Source organism: Salvelinus fontinalis, chromosome 1 (assembly GCF_029448725.1).
Source record: "Salvelinus fontinalis isolate EN_2023a chromosome 1, ASM2944872v1, whole genome shotgun sequence".
In the NCBI taxonomy this organism is placed as follows: Eukaryota; Metazoa; Chordata; class Actinopteri; order Salmoniformes; family Salmonidae; genus Salvelinus; species Salvelinus fontinalis.
Genome location: NC_074665.1, coordinates 55,008,706 through 55,023,667, shown reverse-complemented (window position 1 = coordinate 55,023,667; position 14,962 = coordinate 55,008,706). Strand labels below are relative to the sequence as shown.

At 41.4% G+C, this 14,962-nt stretch overlaps 1 protein-coding gene across 1 annotated transcript; it reads right to left on the bottom strand.

The window, feature by feature from the left end:
• Nucleotides 1-3,640: 3,640 nt before the first annotated feature.
• Nucleotides 3,641-9,849, bottom strand: LOC129858915 (ryanodine receptor 2-like). Its single transcript, XM_055928185.1, has 5 exons — nt 9,802-9,849; nt 4,286-4,392; nt 4,119-4,206; nt 3,877-3,952; nt 3,641-3,741 (listed from the first exon to the last, which is right to left on the bottom strand). Exons 1-5 carry the CDS (start codon nt 9,847-9,849, stop codon nt 3,641-3,643), a joined length of 420 nt encoding a protein of 139 aa, XP_055784160.1.
• Between the last annotated feature and the right edge of the window lie 5,113 nt (nt 9,850-14,962).

Sequence of the window (14,962 nt, the reverse complement as noted above, 5' to 3'; positions counted from 1 at the left end):
AAAACCTTGCAAAACCTTATGCAACTGACAATCTCTTAGAAAAAAATATAAACTATTGGAAGCCAGATTTGAAAAAAAAACTGATATTGGCACAAGATGGAGGAAATGTTGCAACATAACTAACTAGATTACAACTGGCAATACTTGGAAAGTAATGTAGGCCTATGTGAGTAAAGAATGGACATTTCAGTGAGTCAGAGGGTTATTAATGGTTGTGTACCTGGTGACCTGGTTGACAAGGCAAGTGTGGAGAAGCAGGTTTCGCTCTGGTAGCAGGTTATCACAGATGCTGGTTGAAATGCACTGCCATACTGTGACATGCACACAGAGAACAACACCGCACATCCAAGACTTTACTCCCTACATTTTCCTTGACACCCAAAAGTACTCGTCACATTTTGAATGCTTAGCAGGACAGGAAAATTGTCCAATTCACACAATTATCAAGAGAATACGTTGTCATCTCTACTGCCTCTTATCTGGTGGACTCACTAAACACAAATGCATCATTTGTAAATTATGTGTGTGTTGGAGTGTGCCCCTGGCTATCCATACATTTTAAAAACATTAAAATGGTGCTGTCTGCTTTGCTTAATATAAGGAATTTGAAATTATTTATAATTAAGTATATTTGATCAATTACATTTACTTTTGATACTTAAGTATATTTAGAACCAATGCTTTTGGACTTTTACTCAAGTAGTATTTTACTGGGTAACTTTTACTTTTACTTAGTATGACAACTGGGTACTTTTTCCACTACTGGTGTATTGGTCATATTCAGTATCACAAACCCCAGAACTATTATAAACCGGTTAACAACATAATTGGAGCAGTAAAAATAGATGTCATAACCATGGTTTATGGTCGGATATACCACGGCTTTCAGCATTCAGGAATCGAACCACCTAGTTTATAATATCATATAGCCTGCTATAAACTCAGGACCCTGTCTTTCAAAGATAGTTCATAAAAATCCAAATAACTTCACAGATCTTCATTGTGAAGGGGTTAAACACTGTTTCCCATGCTTGTTCAATGAACCATAAACAATTAATGAACATACACCTGTGGAATGGTCGTTAAGACAGTAACAGCTTACAGACGGTAGGCAATTAAGGTCACAGTTATGAAAACTTAGGACACTAAAGAGGCCTTTCTACTGACTCATCTGCGTGAAAGTACCTTAGGCATGCTGCAAGGAGGCATGAGGACTGCAGATGTGGTCAGGACGATAAATTGCAATGTCCGTATTGAGACAGCGCTACAGGGAGACAGGACGGACAGCTGATCATCCGCGCAGTGGTAGACCATGTGTAACAACACCTCCACAAGATCGGTACATCCGAACATCACACCTGCTGGACAGGTACAGCATGGCAACAACAGCTGCCCGAGTTACACCAGGAATGCACAATCCCTACAACAGCTGCCCGAGTTACACCAGGAATGCACAATCCCTACATCAGTGCTCAGACTGTCCACAATAGGCTGAGAGAGGATGGACTGAGGGCTTGTTGGCCTGTTGTAAGGCAGGTCCTCACCAGACATCACCGGCAACAACTTTGCCTATGGGCACAAACCAACCGTTGCTGTACCAGACAGGACTGGCAAAAAAAACTCTTCACTGAATTCGCGGTTATGTCTCACCAGGGGTGATGGTCGGATTCGCATTTATCGTCGAAGGAATGAGCGTTATAGGATTAATTTGGAGGTGGAGGGTCCGTCATGGTCTGGGGCGGTGTGTCACACCATCATCGGACTGAGTTTGTTGTCATTGCAGGCAAACTCAACGCTATGCGTTACTGGGAAGACATTCTCCTCCCTCATGTGGTACTCTTCATGCAGGCTCATTCTGACATGACCCTCCAGCATGACAATGCCGCCAGCCATACTGCTCATTCTGTGTGTGATTTCCTGCAAGACAGGAATGTCAATGTTCTGCCATGACCCAGCGAAGAGCCCGGATCTCAATCCCATTGAGCACGTCTGGGACCTGTTGGATTGGAAAGTGAGGGCCATTCCCCACAGAAATGTCAGGTAACTTGCAGGTGCCTTGGTGGAAGAGTGAGGTAACATCTCACAGCAAGAACTGGCAAATATGGTGCAGTCCATGAGGAGGAGATGCACTGCAGTACTTAATGCAGCTGGTGGCCACACCAGATGCTGACTGTTACTTTTGATTTTGACCCCACCTTTGTTCATGGACACATTATTCCATTTATGTTAGTCACATGTCTGTGGAACTTGTTCAGTTTTTGTCTCAGTTGTTGAATCTTGTTATGATCATACACATTTTTACAGTTTACTGAAAATAAGTGCAGTTGACAGAGAGAGGATGTTTCTTTTTTTGCTGAGTTTATATACACATATTACTGTCCACTACAGTGAATGTATTTCATGCTGAGTGGGTCATTCTCACCTGGTAGCTCATAGAAGTAGTTGAGGATGTTCTCCCACTCATCTGCTACATTTTCCTAGCAGCTTAGCAAAATGGGTTGCCTTGCTGTACAGGTGTAAATGGTCAATGCAGTCAAGGACCAAACCTGATGACCCCCTGAGAGAGAAAGAAATATTATGTGTTAAAATAGCAAACTTTCAAACAAAAACATACAAATACAGAAAACGTATTTTGTCGTGGCTATTCTGGGGACAGTAGATTCAAGGCTAAATAAATCACCATTACCTCCACTGTTCTTCAGTGCTCGCACACTTTTCTGCTTAGCCTCAGGTCCTAGCCCCTCCCCAGGTGTCTGGAAGTAGGCAATCAGATCCTGCAGACTCAGGCCCACTGTTTCTAGTGGCAGGTTGAAAGAGGGAACGTTCCCCTGCTGACAGACCATCAAGTCTCCTAAAAACTTGAGAGAAGATTGACAACATTCAATCAACCATTTCTGCATTTTCAAATGTGTAGATTTTTTGTCCAGGCCTTGCTAAATGAGCCCAAATGACAGACTTACTCAACACGCAGTATCTCCAGCCTCTAGAGAGAGCGGGCATGGCTGGACACTGCTCCACCCTCATAGTGCACTGCCCTGTTGACATGAGATAGAGAGCACAAGCGAGTGAATTAGAGAGCACAGAGAGCACAATGAGTGAATGATTGGCAGAATTGAAATCATCAAAATGCTTGTTGGTGTTTAATATGTGTATGGGTTTGACTGATCCTCTCCTGCTCTGTAGACGGACCAGTCAGACACTCCCCTGTGTGTCCAATCAGCAGCCTCAACGTGTCCCCGCCCTTCAGATACCCTACGATATCCCATAGACATTCCCAAAATTGCAGCAGTTGCATTTTGTCCTTGACCGATAGGTTGTGTTCTCTGTAATGACAGAAAGAGGCAACGTGCCTTGAGCAACTCCACTCCAGGAGAAGATGGAGGTGACACTCCAGAGGGTCTGCTGGAAGGCTGCATCCACAAGGAGGAAGAGGACGAAGAGAGAGATTATCAGGATTTAAAAAGGATTTCACATAATGGAAACTGTTTCTAAATAAACCATCCATAAAGTGGCTGTTATTATTGTGGGGTCTATATCAGACATTATTGAAGTTTATTCTAACATTATCATGTTAACTACTTCTCTCCTCTTCGAAGGTTACCTGCGTTGTCTGCCTTGCATGGCATGTCACTGTATCTCTTCATGACACACTGACCAGTATGAGCTCGTCCCCGGCATGGACCTTCTCCTCCTCTGACCTCTTCTTGGAGGTAGGGTGAATAGTCCACCAACATGCCTCACCTGGACATAGGTCATTTGTTTTGAATTTGGTTGATTGCCAGAACAGAGGACATACTACTCATAGGCCTACTGAAAAATGATATCTGAACATCATCAAAACGAATATCTACACATCATTACAATGATGCAAAATACTTGTTTTATCATCCTGCAGGCCAACATCAAATGCTAGCTTATCTGTCAAAGACTGGGATGTGGACAAACAACGATACTGAAGGAGAAGAAAACGTAGGTTGATCCATTTAAACAATGAACAACCCCTTATGACAGGAATAAACGGTATAATCAATCACATGACTGCCCTCGTGAGATTGATACAGCCAAATGACACGTCTTAGTTATTGAGAGAGACACTGTGATTGGTTGAGAACACTCACCATCCTGCTGTAGGAGTGTAGGAACAGTGCAGCATGATCGTAGAGGGCGATGCGATAACCACCTCCCTGTCCAGCCTGCACAACATAACATTACTAGGGATCTTATTCTAACAAAACCATGACTTAATCGGTCCCTTATAGTTAGGCAGCATATTATATTGGAATGAGACCCAAGCTGTTGGTCCTCCCTGTTAGCCAACATCTCCTGCAGAGCTCTGACAGACAGACACTGGACCAGCACAGAGGCACACACCGACACGTCTGGAGGAACATTCTGGGGTACACAGTGCACATATTTCAGACGAATCAGTCTCTTATACTTATGGGAAAGTATTCAGACCCCTTGACTTTTCCACATTTGTTACGTTACAGCCTTATTCTAAAACTGATTAAATTAAACATGTTCCTTATCAATCTACACACAATACCCCATAATGACAAAGCTAAAACTGTTTTTTTGGAAATGTTTTACATAAGTATTCAGACCCTTTGCTATGAGACTTGAAATTGAACTCAAGTGCATCCTGTTTACATTGATCATCCTTGAGATGTTTCTACAATTTGATTGGAGTCCACCTGTGGTAAATGCAATTGATTGGACATGTGGTAAATTCAATTGATTGGAAAGGCAAACACCTGTCTATATAAGGTCCCACAGGGCATGTCAAAGCAAAACAAAAGCCATGATTTTCGAAGGAATTGCTCATAGAGCTCTGAGACAGGATTCTGTCAAGGCACAAATCTGGGGAAGGGTACCAAAACATTTCTGCAGCACTGAAGGTCCCCAAGAACTCAATAGCCTCCATCATTCTAAAATGGAAGAAGTTTAGAACCACCAAGACTCTTCCTAGAGCTGGCAGCCTGGCCAAACTGAGCAATCGGGAAAGAAGGGTCTTGGTTAGGGAGGTGACCAAGAACCCAATGGTCACTGACAGAGTACAAGAGTTTGTCTGTGGAGGAGGGAGAACCTTCCAGAAGAACAACCATAAACAGGCGTTTATGGTAGACTGGACAGACTGAAGCAACTCAGTAAAGGGCACAGCCCGTTTGGAGTTTGCCAAAAGTCACCTAAAGGATTCTCAGACCAAGAGAAACAAGATTCTCTGGTTTGATGAAACCAAGATTGAACTCTTTGGCTTGAATGCCAAGCATTACGTCTGGAGGAAACCTGGCACCATCCTTACGGTGAAGCATGGTGGTGACAGCATCATGCTGTTGGAATGTTTTCAGCGGCAGGGACTGGGAGACTAGTCAGGACTGAGGGAAAGATGAACGGAGAAAAGTACAGAGAGATCCTTGATGAAAACATGCTCCAGTGCACTCAGGACCTAAGACTGGGGCGAAGGTTCACTTTTCAACATGACAACGACCCTAAGCACACAGCCAAGACAATACAGGAATGGCTACGTTATAAGTCTCTGAATGTCCTTGAGTGGCCCAGCCAGAGCCCGGACTTGAACCCAATCGAACATCTCTGGAGAGACCAGAAAATAGCTTTGCAGTGACACTCCCCATCCAACCCGACAGAGCTTGAGAGGATCTGCAGAGAAGAATGGGAGAAACTCCCCAAATACAGGTGTGCCAAGCTTCTGGTGACATACCCAAGAAGACTCGAGGCTGTATTCGCTGCCAAAGGTTCTTCAACAATGTACTGAGTAAAAGGTCTGAATACTTTCTGGGTGTTTTTACAACGCATTTAAAAAATGTCAAAAATCTGGTTTTGCTTTGTCATTATGGGATATTGTGTGTAGATTGAAGAGTGAAAAAAACACCAGTCTCAATATCAACAGTAAAGAGGCGACTCTGGGATGCTGGCCTAGGCAGAGTTCCTCTGTCCAGTGTCTGTGTTCTTTGCCAATACTAATATTTTATTTTTATTGGCCAGTCTTAGATAATTATTTTTCTTTGCAACTCTGCCTAGAAGGCCAGCATCCCAGAGTTGCCTATTCACTGTTGATGTTGAGACTGGCGTTTTGCGGGTACTATTTAATGAAGCTGCCAGTTGAGGACTTGTGAGGCGTCTGTTTCTCAAACTAGACACTCTAATGTACGTGTCCTCTTGCTCAGTTGTGCACCGGGGCCTCCCACTCCTCTTTCTATTATGGTTAGGGCCAGTTTGTGCTGTTCTGTGAAGGGAGTAGTACACAGCGTTGTACGAGATCTTCAGTTTCATTTTGAGCCTGTAATTGCACCCACAAATGCTGACGCTCCAGATACTCAATTAGTCTAAAGAAGGCCAGTTGTATTGCTTCTTTAATCAGAACAACAGTTTTCAGCTGTGCTAACATAATTGCAAAAGGGTTTTCTAATGATCAATTATCCTTTTAAAACGATAAACTTGGATTAGCTAACACAACGTGCCAGTGGAACACATGAGTGATAGTTGCTGATAATGGGCCTCTGTATGCCTATGGTAGATATTACATTTAAAAAATCCACCGTTTCCAGATACAATAGTCATTTACAACATTAACAATGTCTACACTGTATTTCTGATCAATTTGATGTTATTTAAACAAGGACATTTCTAAGTGACCCCAAACTTTTGAACGGTAGTATACGTGTTGAAAGTCTTCGTCGGGTGTCTCTGTTGGGCCTAGGCCTTCGTGGGATGGGTTCTGCTTTGTGAGAAGGGTTCGATTGGGCTTTCTTCAGATGGCCTTCTCCTTCGTTCTCAGGTGTAAGTCTCTGATTGTCCACAAGAGATCACAATGTCCTTCTTCTTAGTTGTCTGTTTACTTGCACTCGTTCTGGAAGAGTGGTCTTCTGAGGACGGCTAATCAGTCATATCAATGATCCTCAGAGTAGTGATGAGAGCAGTGTAGGCGACGATGATTTGAAGAGAATAACTGGATCATTCTACTTAAGTTCACTTTCTTGGATACAGTACTTAGAACAGCTACTCAACCGTAGCATTGGATTGTTAGAGGTTTCTTTGTCTTCACCAACCTCGTGTGGCGTTTCAGGGTCGTGACTAATGTAGAACTAGCTGCAGCTTGTGGTCCTTTTAGTCTGATACGTAAATTTTTAACTCAATCTTTTATACCCTCTGGTAAAAATGTCATACTGACATGCTCTCTGGGCTCACTGGAGTGTGGATAGTTATGAGGCAAGGTATCATAATTACTATGATCTCGTTAAGTAACTAAAATCACAATCCTATTGTCACAAAAACATTCTGTTTATCCTTGATATTTTCTACACAACATAAAAGATGTAAACCTGATATACCCTGTGTAAAAGCTTTATACCAATTTTAATGACATCACAAAATAGACATACATTTCCATATTCCATCTCTCATAATTTCTAACATTTGGATGTTGAAATATATTGTGTGTGTGTCCCCCTCTCCCGCTGATCCACTGTCCTAATCTTTGGATCCTCACAGGAGAGTCATGACATAGATATCGTGACGTGATCCTGAGGCCCATTGTTGTGCCATTCATCCGTCACTATCACCTTATGTTTCACAATTCCTGGAAGCTGAAAATGTCCACATTGCACAAGCCACAATCAACAGCCTGATCAACTATGCGAAGGAGATGTGTCGCGATGCATGAGGCAAATGGTGGTCACACCAGATACTGACTGGTTTTCTGATCCACGCCCCAACCTTTTTTTTAATGTATAATATCTGTCACCAACAGATGCATATCTGTATTCCCAGTCATTTGAAATCCATAGATTAGCGCCTAATTTTTTCTTCTTCAATTGACTAATTTCCTTATGTGAACTGTAACTTTGAAATTGTTACATGTTGCGTTTATATTTGTGTTCAGTAAAAGTTAATGAGGCATCACAAATGTGATGTGACTAAAATGAAAGGGCATTTAGTTGACTAAAAGACCCACTGTTTTCATAATTTCGACAATAACTACACAAAAGTATTATGCAAATGGGAAAAATGTGACTAAGACTATTATTTTTTTTTTCAAAATGACTAAGTCTAGACTCAATTTAAAAAAGAGTGCCAAAATTAACACTGCTTACATACTACTTCAACACTGTAGCAAAGATTCCTGTAAAAAGTGCACACCAAGGGAGTCAGGTCACAGCCATATAAGGAAAGCAGCCAGGCTGGAACACCTCTCAGTGCCCAGGGCATGATGTCACTGTGGTGTCTGATCCCTGCCTCAACCTCCATTCCACCCTACTATGAGCAGCCTCTGGACTTTATGAGTCACACTGCACAGTAGAACCACTTATGGACCTAACTGAGTAAGGAATAGGGCTCAGAGCTGGCTGGGGTGAAGAATGTCATTTCCACTCAGGCCATACATTTAAAATTGTCAATATCCCATGAGATTTGAAAGGTTTTGAATTGTTACTGAGCTCAATCTTGCATTGTAGAGTCAGGTCAGGGCAGGGCAGGGGGATTGACTTGGCCCATCTCAAGTTCTTTGCGAGCAGAGATAAAGGCCACAGCAAAATTAACTGCAAACTTAGTTTCAGAGATTTCTAGTGTGGGCTGAGAGACCAAAATGACCGAAGCAGTACTTGTCACCACGGCCTTAAATAGTCCATCTAAGCACGTGACTGTCTCACACAGCATCAGCCAACACTCCACCAGTGACATGTCTTATCAAATGGCTGAAATACCAAGCTGTGAGAGGATGACTCACAACAACAGAGAATGATAGGCCTCCGTTATCTCAGTAGAGATAATATGTTTAAACACAGAAAAAAATGAAATAAACTAACATTTCTACAGAAGTAGGCTAATGTTTCTTTAGAGTTTGTAAGAAAAGTCAGCAAGTCATTTGCAAGAGTGACTCAAGAAAAGGAATAAATGGCTGTTGTTATTCACTCAAATGAGAGGAGAGCAATAGAGAGAGTGAAATTCTGTAATTTACTGTCTTTTCTTAGCAAAATAAAAACATGTCATGGTAGCCTACAAATAGTACGTTTTAAAGGCTCAGTGCAGTCAAAAACATGATTCCCTGTGTTTAATATAAATTTCCACACTAGGAGGTTAGGAGAACTGTTTGAAGGGAGAGCTGTTTGAAAGACCGCCTGAAATGTCAGCCTGTTTTGGTGGGATGACATAAACAGGCAGTAAATTAGTTAATAAAACAATAACAAATAGAGTTTCAAACCTCTTTGCTAATAACAGCTAGTTTTTTGTTTTCCCCTTCCCACTCAGACCACTCCCAGACAGTCCTAGCAAAATTCTTTCTTGAGGAATTGCTCTTTGTTAAGAAACTATTTTAGTAGATTTGTGACCATTTTAATTTAAAACAATCACAGTAAGGTACTTGATTGTTACCCAAATATGTTGGGATTTTAAGAAAAAAAATGGCTGCATTGAACCTTTAAAGACAAGTAATAGCCATTCAACACAGCCTAGTAACTTTCAAATGGACAAAAATTAAACAGTTTCATAGTGTACTCTAAACTCTCTATCATGAAAACAAAGGTTTGGCTTTTGTAATTTTTTATAAGTAACTTTCAAAAGAGTGTGTGACAGTGGGAAAAAGTGAAGAAGTAAAATAGCACATATTATCATACACCTGACCATTGTGGCCGAAAGTACCAGTGATTATTTTACAGTAGGCTACTGTAAATGGTTATTTTTCTGGCTACCGTATCGATACCCAACATAGCGTATGTGGCACACAACCTTACTTTCCCGCCAATGCCACCACCTGTGTTAAATTCTCAGTAGCATTAACCTACTTACCTTACTTAGAAATGTGATTTTATCTTCGCTTTCTCCCGATTCAGCCATGTCTGAAAATGTTAAACATTTCACTGTCTGTAGAAAGCATAGTTGAAAAGTAATCAGTGAGATGGACCGACTCTCATTGGGTGGCTCCTTATCATTCTGACCCAGCGTCTGCTTGGCAGGTAAAACTAGGCTACAGTCGAACATTTGTCCACAACCACGCACATGAATCGACCAACCTGGGCAATTCTGCTACTCTTAGACTGTTAATGCTAGAAATTCTATTCAAACTTTGAAACGTGCAGACCGGTCTGGAATAGTGCACTTTATACAGCTTTTAGATAACACTGATGAATCACGCTTCACCATCTGGCAGGTCAAGTGACAAATCTGGGTTTGGCGGATGCCAGGAGAACACTACCTGCCTGAATGCATAGTGCCAACTGTAAAGTTTGGTGGAGGAGGAATAATGGTCTGGGGTTATTTTTAATGGTTCGGGCCCCTTAGTTCCAGTGAAGGGAAATCTTAATGCTACAGCAAACAATGAAAATATGTGCTTCCAACTTTGTGGCAACAGTTTGGGGAAGACCTTTTCATCACATTCCCAGTGGGTCAGAAGTTTACATACACTCAATTAGTATTTGGTAGCATTGTCTTTTAAATTGTTTAACTTGGGTCAAACTTTTCGGATAGCCTTCCACAAGCTTCCCAAAATAAGTTGGGTGAATTTTGGCCCATTCCTCTTGACAGAGCTGGTGTAACTGAGTCAGGTTTGAAGGCCTCCTTGCTCACACACGCTTTTTCAGTTCTGCCCACAATTTTCCTATAGGATTGAGGTCAGGGCTTTGTGATGGCCACTCCAATACCTTGACTTTGTTGTCCGTAAGCCATTTTGCCACAACTTTGAAAGCATACTTGGGGTCATTGTCCATTTGGAAGACCCATTTGCGACCAAGTTTTAACTTCCTGACTGATGTCTTGATGTTGCTTCAATATATCCACAAATTTTCCTGCCTCATAATGCCATCTATTTTGGGAAGTGCAACAGTCCCTCCTGCAGCAAAACAACCCCCACAACATGATGCTGCCACTCCCGTGCTTCACGGTTGGGATGGTGTTCTTCAGCTTGAAAGCCTCCCCCTTTTTCCTCCAAACATAATGATGGTCATTATGGCCAAGGAGTTCCATTTTTGTTTCATCAGACAAGAGGACATTTCTCCAAAAAGTATGAACTTTGTCCCCATGTGCAGTTGCAAACCGTAGTCTGGCTTTTTTATGGTGGCTTTGGAGCAGTGGCTTCTTCCTTGCTGAGCGGCCTTTCAGGTTATGTCGATATAGGACTCGTTTTACTGTGGATATAGACACTTTTGTGCCTGTTTCCACCAGCATCTTCACAAGGTCCTTTGCTGTTGTTCTGGGATTGATTTTCACTTCTCGCACCAAAGTACGTTCATCTCTAGGAGACAGAACGCGTCTCCTTCCTGAGCGGTACGATGGCAGCGTGGTCCCATGGTGTTTATACTTGCATACTATTGTTTGTACAGATGAATGTGGTACCTTCAGGCATTTGGAAATTGCTCCCAAGGATGAACCAGACCTGTGGAGGTCTCCAATTTGTTTCTCTGAGGTCTTGGCTGATTTCTTTTGATTTTCCCATGATGTCAAGCAAAGAGCCACTGAGTTTGAAGGTAGGCCTTGAAATACAACTCCAATTGACTCAAATTATGTCAATTAGCCTACCAGAAAATTCTAAAGCCATGACTAATTTTCTGGAATTTTCCAAGCTGTTTAAAGGCACAGTCAACTTCGTGTATGTAAACCTCTGACCCACTGGAATTGTGATACAGTGAATTATAAGTGAAATAATCTATCTGTAAAAAAAATTGGAAACATTTCTTGTCATGCACAAAAGTAGATGTCCTAACCGACTTGCCAAAACTATAGTTTGTTAACAAGAAATGTGTGGATTGGATGAAAAACAAGTTTTAATGACTCCAACCTAAGTGTATATAAACTTTCGACTTCAACTGTACGTATTACAGAGCCCAAGATACAGCAGACCCAAACAAATTTACCATTTTTTTTTTTTTACTGTTTTGACAGTTTGAGATAAAATATGTCTCCAATTACTATTCCAAAATTATTGTTTCCCCCCTGAGATCTTTTACCTCATGGTGGCACTCTAAACATGAGCAAATTCCCATTGGAACACACCCATTTTAAAAGTGCAGGGCTTGTGCAATGTCCCATACATTATTTTTCATCTTACTGGAATTATGTACATGCAGTGCATTCAAAAGTATGCAGACCCCTTGACTTTTTCCAAATTGTGTTACGTTACAGCTAAATACTGAAGTGGATTAAATTTACAAACAATTAAAATCAATCTACACACAATACCCCATAATGACAAAAAGAATATAGGTTTTTAGAATTTTTGGGAAATGTATAAAAATAAAAAACAGAAATACCTTACTTAAATAAGAATTCAGACCCTTTGCTATGAGACTCAACATTGAGCTCAGGTACGTCTTGTTTCCATTGATCATCCTTGAGATGTTTCTTAAACTTAATTGGAGTCCACCTGTGGCAAATTCAATTGATTGGACATGATTTGGAAAGGCACACACCTGTCTACATAAGGTCTACACACACCTGTCCACAATTGAAAGTACATGTCAGAGCAAAAACCAAGAAATGAGGACAAAGGAATTGTCCGTAGAGCTCAGAGACAGGATTGTGTGGAGGCACGGATCTGGGGAAGGGTACTAAAAAATGTCTGCAGCATTGAAGGTCTCCAAGAACCCAGTGGCCTCCATCATTCTTAAATGGAAGAAGTTTCGACCCACCAAGACTCTTCCTAGAGCTAGCCACCCGGCCAAACTGAGCAATCGGGGCAGAAGGGCCTTGGTCAGGGAGGTGAACAAGAACCCGATGGTCACTCTGACAGAGCTCCAGAGTTCATCTGTGGAGATGGGAGAACCTTTCAGAAGGACAACCATCTCTGCAGCACTCCACCAATCAGGCATTTATGGTAGAGTGGCCAGATGGAAGCCTCTCCTCAGTAAAAGGCACATGGCAGACCACTTGGAGTTTGCCAAAAGGCCCCTAAATGACTCTCAGACCATGAGAAACAAGATTAATTGGTCTGATGAAACCAAGATTAACCTCTTTGGCCTGAATGCCAAGCATCATGTCTGGAGGGAACCTGGCACCATTCCTACGGTGAAGCATGGTGGTGGCAGCATCATGCTGTGGGGATGTTTTTCAGCAGCAGGGACTGGGAGACTAGTCAGGATCAAGGGAAAGATGAACAGAGCAAAGTACAGACAGATCTTTGATGAAAACCTGCTCCAGAGCGCCCAGGATCTCAGACAGTTGCGATTGTTCAACTTCCAACAGGACAACGACCCTAAGCACACAGCCAAGACAATGGAGAAGTTGCTTCAAGACAAGTCTCTGAATGTCCTTGAGTGGCCCAGCCAGAGCCCGGACTTGAACCTTATCGAATATCTCTGGAGAGGCCAGAAAATACACTCCCCATCCAACCTGACAGAGCTTGAGATGATCTGCAGAGAAGAATGGGAGAAACTGCCCAAATACAAGTGTGCCAAGCTTGTAGCATCATACCCAAAAATATTCATTGCTGTAATCACTGCTAAAGGTGCTTCAACAAAGTTCTGAGTAAAGGGTTTGAATACTTATGTAAATGTGATATTTACATTTTTTAATTGTGATAAATTTGCAAACATTTCTTAAAACCTGTTTTTGCTTTGTCATTGTGCGGTATTGTTTGCATATTGATGAGGGGAATAAACAATTTAAGCAATTTTAGAATTTGGCTGTAACGTTCCAAAATGTGGAAAAAGTCAAGGTGTCTGAATACTTTCGGAATTCACTGTATGAGGAGAAAGCTGAAGTCTCTACTCAACTGTTGATGTATATCCTCTGTCTGATTCCCAGTTCATCCACTAGAGAGCAGTAGGAGATCACATGACATCTCTTGTCCACTTGAAAAGAATTGTGTCTGGTTTGGGCAGTGAGCCTGACATCTTAAAATGAACTTAGCAATCAGGGCTTTCAAGTTCAACTAGCTTTCAGTCTCACATCAGAATAGACGTTCATCCATGTTTCTCAAATGTCAAATTTCAAAGTTGTTGCTAATGTCAAATTTCAAAGTATTTAAGATTCAGTTTTGGCATTAACTACACATTTTTAAGGTTAGGGTTAAATTTAGGTATTAACTCTGAATGGTTAAGGTAAGGGTTAAGGTTTTGGATAGGCTTAAAACAAAATTTCAAAAACAACTTTCTATTGCTGGATTCGAACTTGCTCAAACGTCCAAAAGACATTGGCGTTGGTCAGTGTTTAGTGGGAACTGACTTAACAAATACCCCTCTTTGTCAGGAAGCTTATGCATACTATCCCCATATTTAAAGAGGTGGTGTCAGGTAACTAGGCTACGTTATCCCCACTTTGTCCTACATTACCATTTTGACACAAAACGGCTCAATATACCCTCTCTGTGCTCATAATCACACTCATACAGTAAGTAGCCTTTGACTACAGGAATGCTACCATTGAGAGCCCTTGCCCTGCCAATCTTATCAAATGTAGGATATTCACATCAGGTTTTGCAGATGATTTTTATTTATTTATATCCATGTTTGAATTGTGACTGTCATTCTAACTTTCATATAGCCTACTTTAATCAACTTCAATGAAAGGAAATACGGCTTTTACAGTTTAGGCCTAGAGAATAGAAAAACACAATGTTGTATTTAACTAAACTCTTATTATGTAAAGAAAAATAAACATCAGTGATGATCAGGAAGAGGGTTTATTGAATAATATAATCAAATCACTTCAAAGTACAAAGTTTACTGTCAACAGTCTCTCAAACGGTCAAATGTTTTTTTTTGTTGCTTTGGATTGAATAGTACATGGATTCTTTTCTCCCTCCCTGTCTTCAAATGGGAAATCCCAACTGCTTAACAGGTGGCAGGCTGAGAGACAGGCTTAACCCTCTTTGAGGTTTGATTCAAAGTATGTAGGAATTTGATAGGATTTAAGGAAAAAAGCAATATCATCAGAGGCAAAGTTGTTCCAAACTCCTTATGTTCTCAAATAAGAAAATGTAACAATGATTTCTCTTCGCTTTGGGTGTGAGAAATAC

Coding starts and splice junctions, on each gene's coding strand:
- LOC129858915 (XM_055928185.1), bottom strand. CDS start 9,849: ATGGCTGAATCGGGAGAAAGCGAAGATAAAATCACATTTCTAAGTAAG. Junction 4,207..4,285: donor GAGGACCAACAGCTTGGGTC/TCATTCCAATAT, acceptor TCCCTAGTAATG/TTATGTTGTGCAGGCTGGAC. Junction 3,742..3,876: donor CCTGCAGGATGATAAAACAA/GTATTTTGCATC, acceptor ACCTATGTCCAG/GTGAGGCATGTTGGTGGACT.